This window comes from Cynoglossus semilaevis, chromosome 10, assembly GCF_000523025.1.
Source record: "Cynoglossus semilaevis isolate Cse_v1.0 chromosome 10, Cse_v1.0, whole genome shotgun sequence".
Lineage (NCBI taxonomy): Eukaryota > Metazoa > Chordata > Actinopteri > Pleuronectiformes > Cynoglossidae > Cynoglossus > Cynoglossus semilaevis.
The window spans coordinates 20,571,397-20,592,649 of NC_024316.1; the positions used below are offsets into that span (position 1 = coordinate 20,571,397).

Sequence of the window (21,253 nt, forward strand, 5' to 3'; positions counted from 1 at the left end):
GATTAATTGCGATTATAATTATTTGTCAATAATGTTGATTGATAATGTTTTCAAATAATCACAATTAATTGTGATTCACGTTTATAATGAATAATTTTTTGTTATTTTTTGTTCAGCTTCATTTTTGGTTCAATCTCCAGGCCATAAAATCAAAACTGTTTTTTATTTGTTTTCTTCATAATTTATGACCCATTTTGATGCTAACTAAAGGTAGCATGTAGAACAGGATTTTAGAACAGGATTGTGCGATATAGTGTGACCTCCTGTGTGACCTCCTGTGTGACCTTTCTGTCCCTGCTCCCAGACTGCACCTTGAGGGTGAAGGACGTGCTGCGGGAGTTTGATGCTGATGGCAATTTGGCGCGGCACAGACACGGAGAGGTGAGTGGGACGGAGGGTCACGGCCCAGTCCAGTCCAGTCCAGTTCAGTCCAGTATAGTCCAGTCCAGTCCAGTCCGGTCTGGTCCGGTCCAGTCCAGTCCGGTCCAGTCCAGTATAGTCCAGTCCAGTCCAGTTCAGTCCAGTCCAGTCCAGTCTAGTTCAGTCCATGTATTGTTCGGTCTTGTTTGGTTGTAAATTATTTTGGCATCTATTCGTCAGACTGAGCCTCATGAGTCACGTTGATGTCAACGACTCTCTGCAGATCGGCAGCTGCAGTGCATTGTGGGAAGATTTATTCAGACCTGAACGTCAGTGTGGGTCACGGGTGGTTAATTCCTGCAGGAAGCAGTTACAGTAATTTCAGAAGGATAATTTGGCTGTGTGGAATCTAATTTTATAATCGGGGGAAAGAATCTTTAAACAAGGGCTGAACGTCGACGGAAGGAAATGTTTTTACTGTGGAAGATGAGATGTTGGAGATTTAGTTTTCTTCTTCTTCTCCTTCTTCTTCTTCTTCTTCTTCTTCTTCTTCTTCTTCATCTTCCTCTTCTTCTTCTTCTTCTTCTTCTTCTTCTCCTTCTTCTTCTTCTTCTTCCTGTTTTTCCAGAACATTATTTATTAATGGGACAGCTCTGCAGGGTATCAACCATAGAAATGGAATTATGTCAGCGCTAATGGCTTCGTCTCTCACTGTGATCTGTCATGTGAGAAACGCTGTTCCAAAACAGAGAGTGTGGTATTTTATTATTGGTAAATACTACATAAAAAATACTGCAGTTTTCAACATTTTTTTAAATATGATTTTTTAATATATAAATGTATATTTGTTTGTTTGGATGATTTAGTTGATGTTGAAATTAAAGTTAGTGTGAGAAGAAGAAGATTTTTGATTTTTTAACACTTTATCAACAGTAGGTGTTAAAAAACTGTAAAACACACAATTACAAAATCAAGAAACAATCAGCAAATTAATTTAGAAACTGAAAATCTTAGAAGAAGAAGAAGAAAAAACCAAAGTTTCTTTAAATAAATTAATAATAACATATCATATATATAATAAATGTTAATGTTTCAATTTTATTATTGGGTTTGAAATAAACATTACATTTTTGTATTGATTTATAGATTTTGGCGTAAACGTTTCATCTTCCTTCTATGGTCATTTCCTAATTGTAATCCAACCCAGTCTTCAGTTACCCCAGAGATCGCCCCCTCCATCTCCTCACCCCCCCTCCCCCACTGTACAGTCTTTCCTCCTGACATCTGTCCCACGTGTTGTTCCCTTCCCCGACCAGTGCATCAATGAAGAAGGCTTCCGTCTGTTCCTGAAGACCTATCTGGAGGTGGAGGATTTCCCGGTGGAGCTCTGCCAGCGTCTGTTTCGTTCCTTCCAGAACTCAGAACCCGGTCAGGGAGACAAAGCCAGTAAGAACCGACGCACAGACACGCAGCACTGACCCACACACACACACACACTCATCAATTTACACCAGCGCCTGGTTGTTTGGCATCGGCCCATCTATCACTGAGTCAGTGTGTGTGTGTGTGTGTGTGTGTGTGTGTCTCCTTCAGAGGAGGTTTTTCTGAAGGACGTCTCCTGTTACTTCTCTCTGCTGGAGGACGGGCAGCCCAGGGACAAACTGGAGTGTGAGTTGGTTTTTTTTGTGTGTGTTTTTTGATGAAGTCAATGAAAACCTGCTCCAGAATTTTCCACTGTCATTTCTCTCTCCTCTTCAGTCGCGTTCAAGCTCTACGACCGAGACGGCAACGGAGTCCTCGACAGCTCCGTGAGTGTTGAACGAACTTCAGTGGGTTTATTTAACAGGTGGAGACGAGCGACATGGGGCGGGGGGTAGTGAGACCTGCTATGACGTTTGACTTCAGAGACAGGAGCTCTGAATGACAGACCAATGGCTGAGCAGATGAAGAGGCTGTTCAGAAGTGAGCAGGTCACAGGGGCAGTTAAGGTGGAGCAGTTTGGAAAAAGATTTGTGGATGTCACAAAAGAGGGCGTGGACATGATTGGTGTGACGTCAGGGTGAGGTGGAGGCAGATGATCAGCTGAAGGAAACAACCAAAGAAGAAGAAAAAGTCCACTGTAATATATATATATATATTTTTCTTCTTCTTTTATGCAGGAGGTGGATCGGATCATCGCCCAGATGATGCACGCCGCAGAGTACCTGGGCTGGGACGTGTCTGAGTTGAGGCCGGTCGGTTCCTCAGTGTTTTTTTTTTTTACTGCACTCCGTACTGTCAGCTGTGACACCGTGCAGATGAGGCACATTTTGTTTGCATGAGATTTCTCTTTATCACATTCTGAGTACGACACCACCTGTTACTCATCTGCCAGGGTCAATAAAATGAAAAGGCTTCACTGTGACCACAGCCATTTAATGTGTGTGAAAACAAACAGCTGTGGAAGCTGCAGTCGGAGAACACACTTTTATGAGGGATAAAAATGACATAAATAAATGATGAGTTTTAAATATATATATATATTAAAATGAGTAATTACACTTTCATCAGGTGCTGAAGGACATGATGACCGCAATCGATGCTGACAGCAGCGGCACAGTGACGGTGGACGAGTGGGTGGACGGAGGCATGAACAACGTTCCCTTATTGGTCCTCCTGGGTCTGAAGGTAATTATGAAGCTGTGCGGTTATTTATCTTCATTATTAAACTGCTGCTGGCGCCACCTAGGGCGTACCAGGAGACTCAGAAGTGCTACAAATAATATTTTATAATAATAATAATGACAAATGTGTTGATTTTGTGGACTCAAAGTAAACGGAACTAAACAGTAACTACGGAAATGCATTTGTTAAACCAATAAAAACGACACACAAAAAAAGAAAACTGGCCGGGGATGACGTTCAATTAGCGACGACTTCCTCAGGGTCAAATCTGGACGTAAGCCAATCAGAGCTGTTTTGTTGTGTAGAAGGCGGGACATGTAGACGGATGTCCAATCATAGCGGATGTGTGTGACCGTTAGTAGAAGCTAGCATGAAGCGGGAACATTCTAGTCGATTCGACTCAAACATGTCTGGTAGGGCTGATTTATGGAACTTTTCTTCTTTTACCGTCAAGAAACTGTGTGAAAAGATTGTGTGCGGAAAAAAACATGACGAATTTAAAGCGCAGACGCGACATCGTGACGTTCAAACGTAGGTATAACAAACCGAAGCGATATATGAACGAATCTGGAACTATGGAGTGAAGTTTATCACGTATGTTTACGGATCCTTAAATTAAGAATATAATGTTGTGTAATTCGTTGTAAGATAACAATAATAATAAATTTAATATATATCGAAAAACAGTTTTATTTATAAAAGGCCATTAAAGCTGACGTTTGGTTAATTTTTTTGGTCAATTTTAGGAACAGGAATTATTACATAATGCATTTTAGTCGATACATATTTTTGTTAATACGTCAACTGAAAGTTAACTAACTTTAAAACGTTTTAATATTAATAATAAGTTAAAATTTACCAAATTGACTAAGACCAAGTCAAAATTAACATCTTCTGTGGTGTTTTTATTGGAGAATTCCTTCTCTGTAGAATTCTGAATGGTGACCTTTGACACCAGGTCACAACCGGTCTAAGGAATAAAGTCCAGTTTTAAAACCTACTACTTTACCAGGTTTCCACTCCACAAGTTTAGTTTAAATGTGACATTTGTCCAAACAATACATTTGTGGTTGTTGAAAAAAAAACAAACAAAACAAAAAAAGGTAAAACCAGACAATGATATGTCGATAAAACTGGTCAACGCTGCTGGGAAAGACTGTGTGGTTTAGTTCTTAACAGACTCATTTTAAAATTGACACTACCCGTCTTTTTTTTTTTTTTACTCTCGTATTTGAGGAAAATCTTTAATCATTTCAGTATTGTGTTTACTCATAAAAATAGTTGATTGAATCACGGGGTGATTTTTGGTGTTTTAACGATTACTTATTGCACTGCCAAGAATGTAAATGCCCCCCGACTGTCGAGGCTGAGGATCTAAAACCACCAGCTGGACTCTGTCACTGGGTTTAGACGCCACAACAATGCCAGGGACTTCCCCTCGGCCTATTTTGGGCACCGGTGGACATTTGAAGCCCGGCTTCATGAACTCAGCCTGAGCACAGTTGCCTGAATCATCGAGTCCGGGGGAAACGCAGGAGCTGATCGTGATGTTCCACTAACTCCTCTGAATTCATTTAAAAACCTGTGATGTATAAAGATGTACTACGTTGTACACACACACACGTACAGAGGCCTGTGTTAGTCATCAGTGGGAGTGGGGGCAGGAGGGGCTGTGTGTGAAATGATTTATCTCACAGTTGATGGTTCATCCGAACCGCAAAAACACGCTCTGTTTTTAGATTACATAAAAACCAAGCTGATTTGAATTGGAAATAAGTGGAAGTTTCTGTTTTTTGTTTTTTTTTTGTGACGTTGTGTTTCTGTGAATTTGTCTGACAACAGATGACTCAGAAAGACGGGCAGCACCTGTGGAGGATGAAACATTTCAACAAGCCCGTGTACTGCAACGTGTGTCAGAGCATGCTGCTGGGTCTGAGGAAGCAGGGCCTGTGCTGCACCTGTGAGTACCACGACTGACCAGAGGGGGCGACACTTTGTTGACCTTTCTCATGAGAAATTTGTTGTAGAAAAAATAATAACTCTAAAAAACTGTAAAATATATATGTATATATGTATATATAAAATCAGTTAAGAAATATTATAAAATAAATACTTTGTGTTTTGTGTTTCAGGCTGCAAATACACCGTCCACGGACGCTGTGCTAACAAGAACCCTGCTCCCTGCACCAGAACTTATGTGAAGTCGAAGAAAGAAGCAGGGGTAAACCAGCGTCGGGGTCTAAAACAGTGGTTCCCAAACTTTTTCTGAATGGGACGATTCTCGTCACATCTTCTGTCTAAAAAAACCCGCTCTGTACTTTTTTTAAAACACTGTATTTTCTGCTATTCTCAATGCACACGGAAAATACATTTATAAATACATTAGTCAAATTAATCCACAAGGTTTTCTTTGCTGTGTCTGACCCCTCACAGGAGCTCAGCGAGCTCTGACGGGGGGCCAGCCCCTCATGTTGGGAACCACTGGTCTAAAGCAGCCCTGCTTTTTTTTTTTTTTTTTTTTTTTTTTTTTTTTTGCTGTGATCAGCTGATGATGTAACCATATTTGTCCCACATTTCAACAGGTCGCAGCTCATGACTGGGTGAGTGGGAACTGTGAGACCAGGAAGTGCGATAAATGCCAGAAGAAGATCAAGAGCTTCCAGGGTATAACGGGCAAACACTGCGTGTGGTGCCACACCATGGTGAGCGTGTACCCTGATCCGTGAGACATTGTTATATAATTAGAGCTAAGATTTATGTAAGCAGTGAGGACGGGTCTGCGGCTGTCAGTCATTCCTGGATTCTCCTGCTACCACGCAACCCAGCTGGAATCAAACACCATGTTTATATAGGTACCGTACATCAATCTCCTCTTTATGTAACCTGGCGTTGTTTATGTTCTGCAGCGTCACGACGCGTGTGCGGGCCAAGAGCCGAAGGAGTGCAGTTGTGGGCCGCTCAGAGACCATATCCTGCCCCCGTGGGCCGTATATCCTGTAATAAAGGTACAGAATTGAGCCTGGGGCAGAACTGGGACACATGCGCTCTACAAACGATGTGTCCCACCAACGCAGACATCAGTTTCCTGCTGTTTCTTGTTGTGTACAAACAGTGTTTGGCCTCTAGGCCGCTCTGATGAGTTTGTTATTCATCAAAAAAAAAATACACTAGTGTGTTTACTCTCTGTCTTGTTTTCCTCTGCAAGGAGAGACCAAACAATGGCTCTGCAGGGTCCCCGGAGGATAGCGAGCTCAATACCACCCCCGATGGACAAGTGCTTCAGGTACATGCTACATCATGGGTCCAGTTTGAACCTGGAAGAAGCAAAAGTTTATGAAGTATAAAAACTTTTTACTAGATAAATCAGTGAACTTTTTTAATTTAATTAAAACAATGTTTTATGAAAATTCACATATTAAAAATGTAACATTTAGATTTTAGATCTTAAAGAGTCAAGGAATTATTTAAGGTCTTCACTAGGTGTCGCCATAGAGTTAGTCTGTATGTGCCCTTCACGACCAATGAATTTAGAGACTAGTTAGTATCAAACTCAGAGCCCTCTAGTGGAAGGCAGGAGTCCTACCATTACACCACATTACATCAATATAATTAAATAATTAATTAATGCATTGATTTTGACAGCCTTAATTAAAATATAGTGAAAAAAAGTCTAATTAACCTAAAATATCACCAAATTGTTGCAGTACAGCCCCCCCTGCTGGCGGTTTAAACAATTACATATTTTTTAACTGTGATTTGTGTTTATATCAAAGATGTTGATGTTTTGTTAATTAATGACTAATCTTGATTAATCCCGTCGTCCCAATTCATCTAATCTGGGAACGTCAAATAATCATTTTGAACGTGTCCTTCAACAGATAATCCCTGTGCCAAACACACACCCGCTGCTAGTGTTTGTTAATCCCAAAAGTGGGGGCAAGCAGGGAGAAAGGTGAGTCCAGAGAAACGTTCACGTGGAGGCGTCGGTCGGTCGGACGCCGTCGGTCGGACGCCGCCGTTCGACGCGCTTCAGTCCGGTCTCATGTCTTCCAGAGTCCTGAGGAAGTTCCAGTATCTGCTGAATCCACGTCAGGTCTACAATCTGTCCAACGGTGGACCAGGACCAGGGTGAGTGACCACAACAGACTGACGTCAACACAAACTCTTTGACTGATTCACCAGTATTTCACCAGTACGTGGGCCGGACGACCGTTAGGAGCCAATGACCACGCTTTAATGTGTCATGTGACTTCTTTGAACCTTAGCCGAACAGTTTAAATGTCTGACGCCGACGGAGGAGAAGACGCAGCACAACAGGGACGTCTGGTTTCTCTGTAGTATTTCATACATGTGATAAGGCGTACACACTCTTGTCCTTTTCACCATATCTGTGTGTGTGTGTGTGTGTGAGTGTGTGTGTGTGTGTGTGTGTGTGGGCGCTGCCCACAGACATCTGTCCAACAAGGACTGGATTGTTCACAAAGACCAATGAAAATTTGGAATCACGAGAGAGAGAAAAAAAACGCTGCAGACACTTTAACTAGTTTTTGTTGCTGTGTGAACCTGGATTATAACCTGTGATCCCACACTGTAGATTATAATCCCTGAATGAACTAAATGATGAACTGAAGGGATTTTGTTTTAGGGCTGTGTATAGGCGAGAATCTGGTGATACGATACGTGCGATATATTGAGGATATATTGAAGAAAAAGAAAATGAACCAACACCAGGAATATTGGTCTGGGAATTGGTGATAAAAAATCACTAACTGATGGAGGAGGAGATTGATACGAGATCAGGAGTGGAGATATTGCAATATTTCAGTGTATTGATATTTTCTTAAATATTTTCTTTTTTAAATGTTTCTTATTTCTCACGGCTTTATCAGTAATATTTCATGCTAACATCAGGTGTTTATTTTTTTTTATCCTCCTCTCTCCGTCAGACTGAGTTTCTTCAGGGACCTGCAGGATTACAGGATCCTGGTGTGTGGAGGAGACGGCACCGTCGGCTGGATCCTCGATGCAATAGGTCACATAAACATTCTGGGTCAGGAAAAACCAACGTGAACTCCCTGAGTCAACATTCCTGACGTATTTTATTTTTCATCTCTGTTCCTGAAAAAAAACAAACAGACAAAGCCAACCTGCTGGTACGGCCGCCTGTGGCTGTACTTCCTCTGGGCACAGGAAATGACCTCGCACGCTGTTTGCGATGGGGAGGAGGTAGGACGTAGAAGTGTACTTCATACAGTACGTGTAGGAGTACCGGTGTTTTTGGTAGTTTCCATGTGTACACTTCGTGTTGTTTTTATTTCTCACCACCAGGGTACGACGGCGAGGATTTAACCCGTATTCTCAGGGACATCGAGGGCAGTTGTCAGGTGCTGATGGACCGCTGGAGTGTGCAGGTCATCACGGACGAGAACCAGGGGCAGGGCGACCCGGTGCCCTACGAAATCATCAACAACTACTTCTCTATTGGAGTGGTGAGTTTCACAGAACTATGTTAGAGAAGAGGAAGTGCTGATACACACAGTACTGCAGTTCTCTGTTCAGGGTTATACTACTCTATATATTTATATAACAATAGTACTACTATTATACTGCCTTTAGCTTATATATATATATATTAGTATATACACAGTATTATATATCTGTTATATTCCACTTTTGCACTGATGGTTAATGTTTATTATTGCAGCTGCTGTTGTTAATTGTATTTCTTTACTTACACAATTTAAAAAAAAAACACATTCATGTTAAGATTTGGTGGGCCACAGAAAATAAGGGGACGGGCCAAAATTGGTCCACGGCCCTTCGGTTTGACATGTGTTCTACATATTGGGTTTGAAAATGTGTCATCGTGTCAACAGGACGCTTCCATCGCTCATCGGTTCCACACCATGAGGGAGAAACATCCACAGAAGTTCAACAGCAGGTACAGCTTTACACTGTGTGTGTGTGTGTGGTTTTCATGTAACTCTACTGTAATTTGCTTAGAACAGCGGTTCCAAATGTGAGGGTTGGGTCCTCATAGCGGTGCACTGAGCTGCTGCTTTAAGGTCACAGGAACTCAAATTAATTTTTTAGTTTTTGTTTTAATTTGTTCCTTTGTGGGGAAACCAGTACGTAAGAAAAAGCTCAGAACCGATCCCTGGTCTTTGGTCTTCGTCCGTTGTCTGACTCATCGTCACGTTGTCCTCGGTGACAGCAGGTGTTTGCAGCTGCGACTGTTCGCTGACAGGCCCCGCCCATTTATGAAAAATAAGTGAAAGTGAAAAGTCAAACTCTTTTTACTTTCTTCACTACAGGATGAAGAACAAACTGTGGTATTTTGAATTTGCCACTTCAGAAACCATCTCCGCTTCCTGCAAGAAGCTGAGTGAAAGTCTCACGATCGAGGTGAGTGGGGGGGGCGGGGCCCAAAACGTAGGCGTTGGAACCGATTTGGTGCCCAGTCTGTGGACCGATGCCTTGACTCTGCTGTTCCGTCTCTAGTGCTGTGGAACACCGCTGGACCTCAGCAGCCTGTCCCTGGAGGGGGTGGCCATACTTAACATTCCCAGCATGCATGGCGGCTCCAACTTATGGGGCGAGACCAAAAAGGGGGACGCCAAGGGAGTGGGAAACCAGGAGGAGCCGGACGTGATCACCGACCCAGAAATCCTGAAAGTGTCCTCACAAGGTATGATGTCATCCACCTGGATGATCACATGACCATGAACGTCCGTCGTAGACGAAGAAATATGTTCTGTGCTGTGATTGGACAAAAATCATGTTTCTGCTGTTTAGTTTTAAAAAATGTTAAATGTTAAAAATGTTCCTTTAAACTCAGACTGCAGGGTTCTTTTGGTCTAACTCATTCAAATCACTCACATTTATTAAATTAATGAGGTCTTTTTTAGCTCTAATTATTAAAACGATGACTCTCTCTCTCTCTCTCTGTTCTTCCTGTCTTTGCCTTTTAGCAGAATTAAAAAAAAAAACAGGTCAGATCAAAATAATTAGGCCAGAAACGTACAAAAATGTCACACGTGTATCAAGCAGTACTTTGTTACTTTGACCTTTTTTCTTTTTGATGACCAGGTTCTAAAAGAAAAAAAGAACAAATTTGGCTGAAAATTGATGATTTATATTTTTACTTTCTAATTAAATAATAACATATATTTAAAATATATATATTAATAATATATATTATATTGTAATGTAATGTCCACTCAGTACCAAAAAAAATAAAAATATTAAGTGAAAAAAAAAACTTAAAATGCATTTAAAAATTGTGTACATTTGTAAAAAAAAAAAAAAGTTTAATTATTATGTTTTTCGTGTCAGATCTCAGCGACCGTCGACTGGAAGTGGTCGGCCTGGAGGGCGCCATGGAGATGGGTCAGATTTACACTGGCCTGAAGAGTGCAGTGAGGCTGGCCAAAACCTCAGAGATCACCATCAGGTGAGGCAGTCGTCGGGGCACGTTCTCAGACCTGTGACTGTGATCACCAGCTGAAGACCGGCCGTTATCTGTACATTTACATGACAATGAGCTCAGAATGTTTGTGAGTGTATTTATGTGTGAATGTGTGTGTGTGTTGGACGCTCCCTCGTTGTCTTTAAGACTTGTGTTAAAGTCTTTGTTTTTCTTTCTTTGTTTGTCGTTGATCCTCCAGGACAAAGAAGCCATTACCAATGCAGATTGATGGAGAGCCGTGGATGCAGCCTCCCTGCACGGTAACCAAGAACCACAACTTCACACACACTCAGTACCTTCACACACACACACACACACTCAGTTAGCATGTAGCCTGTAGCATGTAGATGTTAGTTGATTGATAGTTGATGTTGTTGAGATGATTAGATTAGAGTCTGTAAGAATTAAGATACTTTTTATTCCTATGTTATTTATATATTATTTACTTCAATATTACACTTACTACATAAAACTTACTGAAGTATTGTCGTACTCATTGGTAGTATTTATTACAAACATAACCTAGGCGAGATTGTGATTCAGCGCCCCCTATGTCTACAGTGTAATCTTTTTATTTATTTTTTAAGGGGTTACAGCATCGTCATCTCCAGCAGATGGCGCCATTTACAATAATTTAAGTGGCCTATGCCGAAAGCCGGCTCTGGCTGTGTGTATTTATATTTCTAGTTGATTATTTAAAAAATATTAAATATATTTTTTTGCACATTTTTAATAAGAAAATAAATGTATGAATCCGTGTCTAATGTAAAAAAAAAAAAACAATGTTCACACGTAAGGTTGGGGGACCCTGTTCTAAATGATTTCAACATAATATTATGCAGTGTCATCATTTTTGGTTTCCAAATTTGAAGTTAATACTATAGATATTAGCTGATGTTGGTACAAGAGTATAAAGTTAATTTTATAATTTTAAATATTTTATTGTTTTGTTTTTTCTGTCTTTTTCAGATCCATATCAGACACAAGAACCAGGCCTCCATGCTGATGGCTCCTCAGACCAAATCCACTGGCTTCTTCAAATAAACCAACCCGCTCTGTGTTTATGTCCAATTGTAAATAGATCAAATTTGATTGTGTATGATGTAAAATAATCGTATTTATGCATCCCTGTAACTTATAAAGTAAGTATGGCCCTGTGAACACACACACACACACACGTGTGTGATAAGATGTGTCTGCATGGTGGCGAAATGAATTTGACCAAATATAACTGGCATGTATTTCTAATACCAGACACACGCTGCTTCTGTCTGGTGGAATTTAAATCAAAGTTAAAGTAAGGAACACATCATAGATTTAAAAAAAAAAAAAAGACGGCTTGTTTTCAGCTTTTCACGTGCCTTACCGTCTGTTTTTGGTCTGGTTTAGGCTGAGAAGTTTAAAAAATGTTGTTTTATTTGGTAGTTTAAAAGAATTTTATTTATTTATTTTCAGTTATTTTAGAAGATACTTGAATGTGACACAGGGACAGTGACACGACAGGTCTTTGCCCACGGGAGCCGCATGTTGACCCACTGCAGCGACGGTCTCTCTGGCTGTTCCTCTTGTACCTACATGTGCTTATACTGCTGTCTGTGAGGACCAGCCTGGATGTAAGAGTGAGTGGGAGTGTGAGTGTGTGTGTGATGACATGTTATTAAACACAGAAAGTAACTTGAAAAGTAACTTTGAAATATTGCTAACTGGCACAAACCTGTTGTGGTAAACGGTGTATAGTCTTAACATATACTTGTGTACTTTATTTAATTACCGCAGGCTTCTTCAAATGATCATATCATCTCAGTGTATCTGCTGCGAATGTCACGTGTCTGAAATGACACACTATGTAAAGATTTTAATAAACCAGTTTGACCTTCAAGCATTTATTTTAGTCTTTCAATCCTTTACTCACATTGGGTATCTACCTATTTCTACCACAAGGTGGCGCCATTCACTTTTGTGTAATCTACGTGACATAAATATATTTTATTTATTTCATTGTCTTGCTCCTTGGAAATAAATGTGCTGAGGTGAAAGGTCATTTGCCATTAAGTCGATATGGATAAACGTGTTTGCTAAATGCATAAAAATAGAAATAAATTGAAATCAATCCATATTTTTACTTGGTTTAACTAGACGGTCTGCCAACCGTCTGTTGTTGAGTGAGGTTTTTTTTATTTAATCATTTGCATCAGTAACGGTTCTTAGTACCCTGGAAAATGTTCATACTTCCGTGTTTCTTAGACCTGATAGATAGACAGATAAAAGTATTAATACAGTATTTTTATTAACTTTTTAACCGCTTATATTTACTTGATTTTAAATTGTTTGAATTTAATGCTTTTTTGGGGAAATATATATATTTTATATATTTTAAATTAAAGATTCAGTTGTCAAAGTTAAATTAAATACGTGCATATTATTGGTTCTTGGTCGAAGTCGCATTGAATGTTGTAGTAATCAATCGCTGTAGTTGGAACGCAAACGTAAAGATAAGTGAGGAAGTAGTTTTTAGCAGTAGCGATAACAATATATGCAGGTACAGAAGTAGTTGTAGTAAAGTTTGAAGTATTAGTAGATGTAAAAGTTGTATCGTAACGTGAAAACGTCTTTGTATTCTCTATTTTAAATATTAAAACGATATACAGTACATGTTGGCTGCTTTAACGCCACACCGACTTGTCCGAGATGCATTTGAACTCACCACGGAGGATGCGCATCGCAGGCCCCGCCCACAACTTCAATCAGGAGAAATAGTGAAGTTGAGCTCGACCACGCTGACTGATTCTTAGAGCACAGTCAGCAGCGTCTCCGAGCCCGCTGACCTGACACACTGCCCCCGGGGCTAACTTCACCAGCCGCCTCCGTTCAATATTCCCAGAGCTCCAGTCATTGCTCATCTCACACACACACACATATGAGCTCACCATGACTTTCAGGAGGCTGAAGAAAGTCAACTCCAGCGGCCCGGACTCTGGAGCCGCATCTCAGGACAACGGCATTTATTTTCCTTCGTCAAAGTCCGACAGCTGCCGGGGTGAGGACTTCCACAGAAACTCCTCCGATGTGTACAACTACAGGACCCTGGCGTACTCTGGAGGGACGCTGCCCAGGAATTACAAAAAGGTAAACACACCAAAAAGTTTGAATTTTTTTTTATTTTATTTTTATGACGCGAATGTACCTGTTGGGAACGATAACAAGGTCTTTTTCATCCTGGTTCGTCATTTGTTTGATCCCGTCGACCACGACAAACAAACGTTCCTCCTCCCAGGATGACATTTATCTTTTTGTTTGTAGTTTGTTATAGTACAAACAAAGCACTTTAACCTGCTTGTTGTCAATTTGATTAATTTATTATTTTTTTATAAATATTATTTATTCATTCCTCTCCAACGACTGTAGATTCCGTGTCTGTCTTGAAGTCAAACAATTGAGGGAAATATTATTCCAAATAGCGATACAAAAAAAAAAAAATAATATTATTCCAAATAGCGATACAAAAAGAAAAAGAAAACAAATACAAACACTCACCTATTTTCTGTTCTGTGGGCGTTTTAACATACATAATTTATTACCGTGTTACAAATATTGTCTTAATCTTAATCCGTGCCCCAACTCTAATCTGACCCTAACTGTAATCCTAACTCCAAACTAAATGTTGGAACATTGGTATTGTATGTCCTCTATCTGTGTCCCCACAAGTATAGCTACCAGGAACACACACAAACACAACATTTCAGGATTGTTACTGAATCATAAATTTAACAAAAAAATAATAATTAATAAAGAATTTGGTTTTCATGACATTAAAGTGTTGTTAAAAGGAACAAAACTCTTTCCATACGTTGATCATCGAGTCAGTTGAACTCCATTAAACCCCCAAGAATTGTCGTCTGTCATGAACAGGTTTCCTAAGCTAATTAGCTGTTAGCTAAACTCCTGTTAATTTCGCCCAAAACGTTTGTGTCAGTTCACTGTAAAATTACCCATTAAAGCTCGGCAACAGTGTGACGTGTGTGACGACAGCAGCAGTCGTTTAAAACCTGTTCTAATTAGAGCTTTGAGGTGGAAGTTGTCAAAGTCTGTGACACAGACGACAAAGTTTTCATCGAAGCTAAACGTTGGTCGTCATATTTCTGTCTGTTTCTGATTGTTTTTGGTGTATTTTTGTCTGTATTTTGGTGTATTATTCTCTGTATTTTGTCTCTTTCTGGTTTTGGTCTGTTCCTGTCTGATTTTTTTTTTTGTCTGATTCTCGCTGTTTTGTAACTTTTTGTCAATTCCTCTTCAACTCTAATCCCAACTATTCAAACTGGGACTAGAACTCTTTCTTGGGAGCTTTTTCAGGGGGTAGAGGGTGGTGTGGAGGGAGGGAAGAAAGGGGGGGAGGAGGTGGTGTGTGTGTGTGGGGGGGGGTTACGTCCGAGTGTGTTGAAAGGAGACATGTGTGGCAGGGCAGTGTAAAGACAGGCTCAGTTCCCCCGCGGGCCCACACACTCCAAATGTTGCGTAGCAGGAGTGAGGGGCTACAACAGCACATTGTACACACACAGAGGGATGGAGATCCTAATAAATGCACTCATTCAGATGGACGTCGGACAATTCTGTAAGTGTTGGGCTGTAAAGACAGCAACATTTTACTACCAGAAGAGGCAGCGACACAAAGACGGCCTTTCACAGGGGGCAGCGCTTGAAAACGGCGCGGGACAGAAGTGGATTCATTGTACCTGATTTAGGGGCGGGGACGTGAAGGGGGAGTTTGATAGTCGTCTAATTTGCACAGTCAGGTAGGGCAGGGTGCCGACGACCTTGGGTCGGTTTACTCAATGCTGTTATTGTGTTGCAGTTGTGCTTTGGAGCCGGGGGGGGGGGGGGGGTGGTTAACACCCCCTACTGGTATTAGAACAGAAAGTAACAGTTATTGTGACACATTTATTTTCCCCTTCACAGAGTAGACTTTCTCTTTGACTCTTTTATGGGGAGGGGGGGGGTGAAGGTCAGTGTCCCAGTGTGTGCAGCGCCCCCTCTCATGATTGGTCAGTGTTATTTAAAAAACTTGACTTCATTTTAATTTAATCATAGAAACAGAATAAAAAGAAACTGCAGCCGAAGCAGGAAATCTAATCTTCAACCTTTGGCGCCCGGTGCAGATGAAGTAAACAAAGATCAGACGGACGTGTATTTCCAGTTCTGCTCTGCACGTGTGCAGCTTCAACAGTCAACTGACTGCTGTACTGATGTGTACTGATGAGTACTGATGTGTACTGTGGGTGTGTCCTGGGGTTTACCTTGGTGATGATGACACACTTCATGGCTTGTTTTCACTCTCTCTCTCTCTCTCTCTCTCTCTCTCTCTCTTCAGGGTGGTGACGTACAGAAGTGGAAACCCGTGACACAGTCACCAGAACCACACAGGTAGAACTCCTCTCACTCCTCTCTCTGATGTTCATCCCTCACCCGTTGTCTCCCTCCTTTGTGTTGGACAAGTCGGAGGTCAACCTCTGACCTTTGGTGTATGGCCTTCTGGGAGTGGGTCGTAAAATGTTAACCTTCTTTCTGTGCCTCGACCAGTTTGTCACTCTGAGAACACACACACAGATGAAGTTTTTTTTAAATTTTTATTCATGGGTGATAATTTTGACTGACAACATTAGTCTTTGAACTCAGTTTTAATTCAGTCTTGGTCCCAGTTCAGTCAGTTTTAACTGCAGTTTAGTTTTAAGTCAATGAAATTAAAAAAAATATTTTAGTCCACTGAAATCATCACTGAAAGATTTTACTTATTTTAGTCAACTGAAACCATCACTGAAAGTTTATTTTAGTCAACTGAAACCATCACTGATCACCATTTACCTTTTGAAAACGTATAAAGCATTATAGCAAAGCATGATGGGAACTGTTTTGAATAAAGTTGAAACAAAAACACTAAAACTAAAACTATTTCCTCTCCTGATCTCGTATCAATCTCCTCCTCCATCAGTTAATGATGTTTTCTCACCAATTCCCAGTCCAATATTCCTGGTGTTGGTTCATGTTCTTGTTCTTTTCTTTCTTCTCTAGTGATTCCAAATGTAGATCCCTCTGTTCCAGAGTTAGGAACTGATGTTCAGATGGAACAGAGTCTCAGACTAAGATCACACTGGGACTACAGACACACTGTCATCGTGCATATAGTCATCACAGTACATCACAGCACTAACGTCTGACTAACTGGTCAATGTTGACGTCTGTTGACGTCTGTCTTTGGACTTTTTGACTCAAGATAATCTCTCACATCTTCCAGGAAACTGGTGGTCTTGGAAAAAAACGAAGAGGAGACGTTCGGGTTTGAGATCCAGGTGAGACACGTTCAGAGTTCAGAGATGAACCGCAGCGGTTCTGAAGGCGACCTTTAACGTCACGACCACAGTGGAGCTGAGGGGTGACACGTCAGTCCCACTGTGTGGTGGTGGGGGGGGGCACAGGTTCTCATCCATGTGGTTTCCTCACCACACGTTTGAACTTGGGGGGGGGGTCTGTCTGGTCACAGCTCACTTCCTCTCTGTCTCTGACACGAGACCCGTTCCTAAAAATACTCGGCGATACGGCGTCCTCGGTCGTGGTTTGGTACCAGAGTCGAGTTTCTGAGGAACTGTATCTGAGAAGTGTAAAAAGATTGATTGTTCTATTTGTGCCTCTGTTGGAGGCTCCCACCCTTCCTGTGCCTTCCTGAGGCCAGGAGGAAGTGGGATCACGAGGGGCCGCTCTGAAGGCCGACAGCAGCCGGCCTGAGATGTTTTGGATTCTCCTCCGTTCCTGAGCTGCTCGTCTGGTTTACACGCTTCGCTGTCTGTGTGTGTACGGTGTCTTTCCGGCTGCAGAGTGGGAAGAAGCAGAAGCAGAAACAAGAGTTGGAGCGGGCAGATGAGAATCATGGGTAATTTCCAACAGGCCAGTTTATCCAAAGTCATATTTTAGGGAACAGTCGACCGCTGCTGATGGAAAGACTGATGACCTGCACGTTGTGTTATGACACGGTCAGAGTTTGGTCTGTGAGCTGAGACTCAGACGCCTTCAGTGGTCTGTTGGCGGCCAGAGAGGAGTGTGAAGACAGGAAGTGAGACTGAGAGACTGTGGTCGCTGGACCACTGATATGGTGATCACACATATATATTTATATGTGTGTGTGTATTTATACATATATGTATGTATATATGTAGACATGTGAATATACAGTACACATGTACAAATATATATGTATATATTTATATATGTATATATTGGATACAGTGCAATAAATTCCAATGTGGCACAATTAACTAACACTATACAGTATGTAAATGTGTACATACATATATGTATATATTTATATATGTATATATTGGATACAGTGCAATAAATTCCAATGTGGCACAATTAACTAACACTATACAGTATGTAAATGTGTACATACATATATGTATATATTTATATATGTATATACTGGGTATAGTGCAGTTACTCCACAGTGGCGCTAAGTTAACTAAAATTGTACAGCATATATATATATAAATATATACGTATATGTACATACATATATTTATATATTTCGATGTATATATTGCATGTATTACAATCACTCAGTGGTACAATTAAGTAAAATTCTGAAATTCATTTATTTGCCTTCTGGCAAATACCTCTGGGGACCCTGTGTGAGGGGGCATGCCCCACTTTGAGAACCACTAGTTTTCAAACTTCCAAACCACCTGTTGGTTCACATGATCTTTTTTGATCAAATAGTTTTATTTTTATATAAATGTATAAACAGCGTCTAAGTTTTGTTCGATTTCCGCTCTGATGTTTGGCGTTTGTCGTGTAACGGCCGCTGGAGAATCAGAATCAGAATCCGACCAAAGACACGAAGGTGCACGGTTTCACCATCCTCCTGATATCATCTGGTTTCCTGCCCCGTCTCTGGCAGCTTCCTCTCTGCCGGGTCGTCTGGGTTCATTGGCAGACGTCACCCACGTCACCGACGTGTTGCACCAAATTCCTGCTCCGTCTGAAAACTGTGGTTTGAAACGTTGGTCCGTTCTTCTGACATGTGGTTTCATCTGTGTGTGTGTGTGTGTGTGTGTGTGTGTGTGTCCCACAGACCTACGGCCTCCACCACCAGGACCAGAACTCAGTGGAGATGTGCACGTTTGTGTGTAAGGTCCACGGGGACAGTCCAGCCCAGCAGGCCGGCCTGAAAGTCGGTACGTTGGTTGGTTTGTTTGTTTTTGTGTGTCTGGACCAACCTGACAGACTGAAGTGTCAGAAAGAGGATGTTTTGGTTTTCGGGTGTTTATCTCCACTCACTTGTGTGAGACTGATGCAGTTGACACTCGTTGTCAACTGCATCAGTCTCGTGTGGCTGTTTGGGGAAGTGCAAATATAATCCTTCGCCCACTCATTTTCCAGTCAACAAACAGCTTAGTGACAGGCTTGTTGAACCAACACTTGGTTGCCAGGTTTCAGTCTTCATTTTGACCCTTTTTTTTATTAAGTCTTTGGACTTAAACGCTGACTTTAATCTTAACTTATTTATATATTAAATATTTTAATTTAGATTTGGATTCAGTTGGTTTTCAATATTGAAGTTGTTTCAGTGGACTAAAATGCAACGTCATATTTTATAAATACATTAACTTTGTTTATAAAATGTTAATTTATTTTATTGACAAAATATATATCCACATATATCTGTGTGTTGACAAAATATATATCCACATATATCTACATGTGTGTATATATGTGTTATAAACATGTGTATTTTTTCTTTCTAAAAACAAAAAAAAGTGTTATAAACGTGTGTATTTTTTCTTTTTAAAAACAAAACTTTTTTTAATTATTTGTTGGAGTGAAATCAATGATGAAAACAGTAACTGTCGTTTTCTGAGCTCGTTGAAATTTTTATTTGTATTTTATTTTATTTGGAGTGACTTCATCAGTTTCTTACGTGTCCTCCATCTTGGCGCCACTCTGTCAGAAGCAGAACTGCTCTGCCGCCACACGTCAGCACTTCCTCTGTCCACTGCGTCTCCGTCACCTCGGTTTCACTTCCCACATTCCACACGCGCTCGCTCTATTGTTACTGTCTTTGTCGGGAACACAATGACTTCATCGTGAGCTGCGTTGCGTCTGTGAAAGAGGAACACGGACGTCGTGCCGAAACCAAAGAGCGACCGCTGTCACGAACATCAGCGGCCGTAAATAACACAGGTTCACCTATATGAGAGTAACAGTAACAGCAACAACAGTAACAGCGATGATGAACACGTTTTAGAGGCAGCCGTCGGTGTAAATAATATAAATATATATAAGAAATAATTTTGTGTTTTGAAGGAAAAACCGTGGAGTTCTGATCAGAGATCTGACTGTTTGTTAAATAAATAAATAAACAAATATGTGACAGATTAATCAGTCGTTTGTATTCGACTACTGAACGGCTGTAACATGTGATAATAGTGGTTCCAGGAGAGTGGGGGGGCAGTGGGGGGGGCTGGGTGCCACGACTGCACATGCTCCACATTTGTGTCGCACATGTGTCTTCATCTTTATTTGGAGGCTGCAGTGACTGATTAAAGAGCATCCTGACCAGATGGTTGTTGGTTCACAGGCATGATCTGACTCTGACTCTGACTCTGTCTGTGACTGTGACTGTGACTCTGACTGTGTCTGTGTCTGTGTCTGTGTCTGTGTCTGTGACTGTGTTTCAGGGGACACAATCGCAAGCGTGAACGAGAACTCCGTGGATGGGTTTAGGCACAAGGACATCGTTCAGCTCATCAGGGCCTGTGGCAACACACTCAGGTACACACACACACACACACACACACACACACGGACAGCGGCAGTACTGACCAGATATATACGTATATGTGTGTGTGTGTGTGTGTGTGAAGACTGCTGGGAAGAATATTCAAATTGACTGAAGTCAAATGTTCTCCTTGTCTGACGACAGTCAAAGCAGAGAAGAAGAGAAGAGTCATCGAGATCTCTGATTGGTCGGTTGAAAGTTTCACTCTCACAGTCCTGTCATGTCAACACCAGTGAAGAAAGACTCACAAAAAAAAACAAGTTTCTCTGATTAAATCTTAAAGTTTAACGACAACAATATTTACATTTTAATTCAAGTTTATCTTGTTTATCGACTGAATCAATGAATACAGAGACTGATGTAGCTAACGTTAGCTCTGAATTCCCCCCCCCCCCGTGACTAGTTGAAGATGAAAACACTCCCTCGTCTTTTAGCTTTGATAGCTGCTGCAGTAGACGGCTGTGGTTAGCCACATCAGAGCCGAGGAGCAGGCGCAGAATTTACAGTCTGACATCATCAAATTACCCTCACAGCTTCGTCTTGTGTAAACTGTAGCAGTGACAACAAGGCCAATAAACACCCCCGTCCCCCCCGTCCTCTCCCCCGTCCTCCCCCGGTCGTCTCCTCTCCTCCTTAATTATTGTCAACCAACGGATTCAAAGGAACTCGATGAAAAGTGACGAGTGTTTCCTCCTCCGACCCACCGACGTCTAATGAACAGAGTTTTTACTGTCACCACGACTTCTTCCTCTTCCACTGACGAACTTTCTTCTTCACTTGAAGGTTGGAGACGGTTTACAGCGACTCCATCAGGAAGGCGGAGCTGGAGGCTCGGCTGCAGTATTTGAAGGTAAGAAATGTTTCTTAGTTTCTAGTTAGCTCCGCTAGATATTCACACACACACACACACACACACACGTGGTGATTACTCTATTCCC

At 41.3% G+C, this 21,253-nt stretch overlaps 2 protein-coding genes across 5 annotated transcripts in view; both read left to right on the plus strand.

The window, feature by feature from the left end:
• The window catches only part of dgkaa (diacylglycerol kinase, alpha a), a 24,015-nt gene extending 11,644 nt beyond the window's left edge, over positions 1-12,371 (plus strand). The window contains exons 1-22 of one of the 4 annotated variants that reach the window (XM_025059329.1): positions 243-381; positions 1,677-1,806; positions 1,954-2,028; positions 2,119-2,168; positions 2,520-2,594; positions 2,911-3,027; positions 4,867-4,984; positions 5,157-5,245; positions 5,607-5,726; positions 5,931-6,029; positions 6,230-6,307; positions 6,903-6,976; positions 7,078-7,152; positions 7,971-8,056; positions 8,161-8,250; positions 8,353-8,513; positions 8,901-8,965; positions 9,339-9,429; positions 9,526-9,712; positions 10,360-10,477; positions 10,692-10,752; positions 11,462-12,371. In XM_025059329.1, coding sequence (XP_024915097.1) covers positions 2,544-2,594; positions 2,911-3,027; positions 4,867-4,984; positions 5,157-5,245; positions 5,607-5,726; positions 5,931-6,029; positions 6,230-6,307; positions 6,903-6,976; positions 7,078-7,152; positions 7,971-8,056; positions 8,161-8,250; positions 8,353-8,513; positions 8,901-8,965; positions 9,339-9,429; positions 9,526-9,712; positions 10,360-10,477; positions 10,692-10,752; positions 11,462-11,536 — 1,755 coding nt within the window. In that variant the 5' untranslated portion in view covers positions 243-381; positions 1,677-1,806; positions 1,954-2,028; positions 2,119-2,168; positions 2,520-2,543 and the 3' untranslated portion in view covers positions 11,537-12,371. Of the gene's footprint in view, positions 1-242; positions 382-1,676; positions 1,807-1,953; positions 2,029-2,118; positions 2,169-2,519; positions 2,595-2,910; positions 3,028-3,068; positions 3,556-4,866; positions 4,985-5,156; positions 5,246-5,606; positions 5,727-5,930; positions 6,030-6,229; positions 6,308-6,902; positions 6,977-7,077; positions 7,153-7,970; positions 8,057-8,160; positions 8,251-8,352; positions 8,514-8,900; positions 8,966-9,338; positions 9,430-9,525; positions 9,713-10,359; positions 10,478-10,691; positions 10,753-11,461 lie in introns of those variants that run through there. The other 3 variants (XM_025059326.1, XM_025059327.1, XM_025059328.1) reach the window with 3 other exon arrangements.
• An 886-nt stretch (positions 12,372-13,257) lies between these two features.
• Positions 13,258-21,253, plus strand: part of tamalin (trafficking regulator and scaffold protein tamalin) — a 9,734-nt gene continuing 1,738 nt past the window's right edge. Inside the window, exons 1-6 of the mRNA XM_008319504.3 lie at positions 13,258-13,618; positions 15,858-15,910; positions 16,779-16,833; positions 18,609-18,711; positions 20,215-20,308; positions 21,099-21,165. Of these exons, the coding sequence (XP_008317726.1) occupies positions 13,421-13,618; positions 15,858-15,910; positions 16,779-16,833; positions 18,609-18,711; positions 20,215-20,308; positions 21,099-21,165 (570 nt within the window). The 5' untranslated portion in view covers positions 13,258-13,420. The remainder of the gene's footprint in view (positions 13,619-15,857; positions 15,911-16,778; positions 16,834-18,608; positions 18,712-20,214; positions 20,309-21,098; positions 21,166-21,253) is intronic.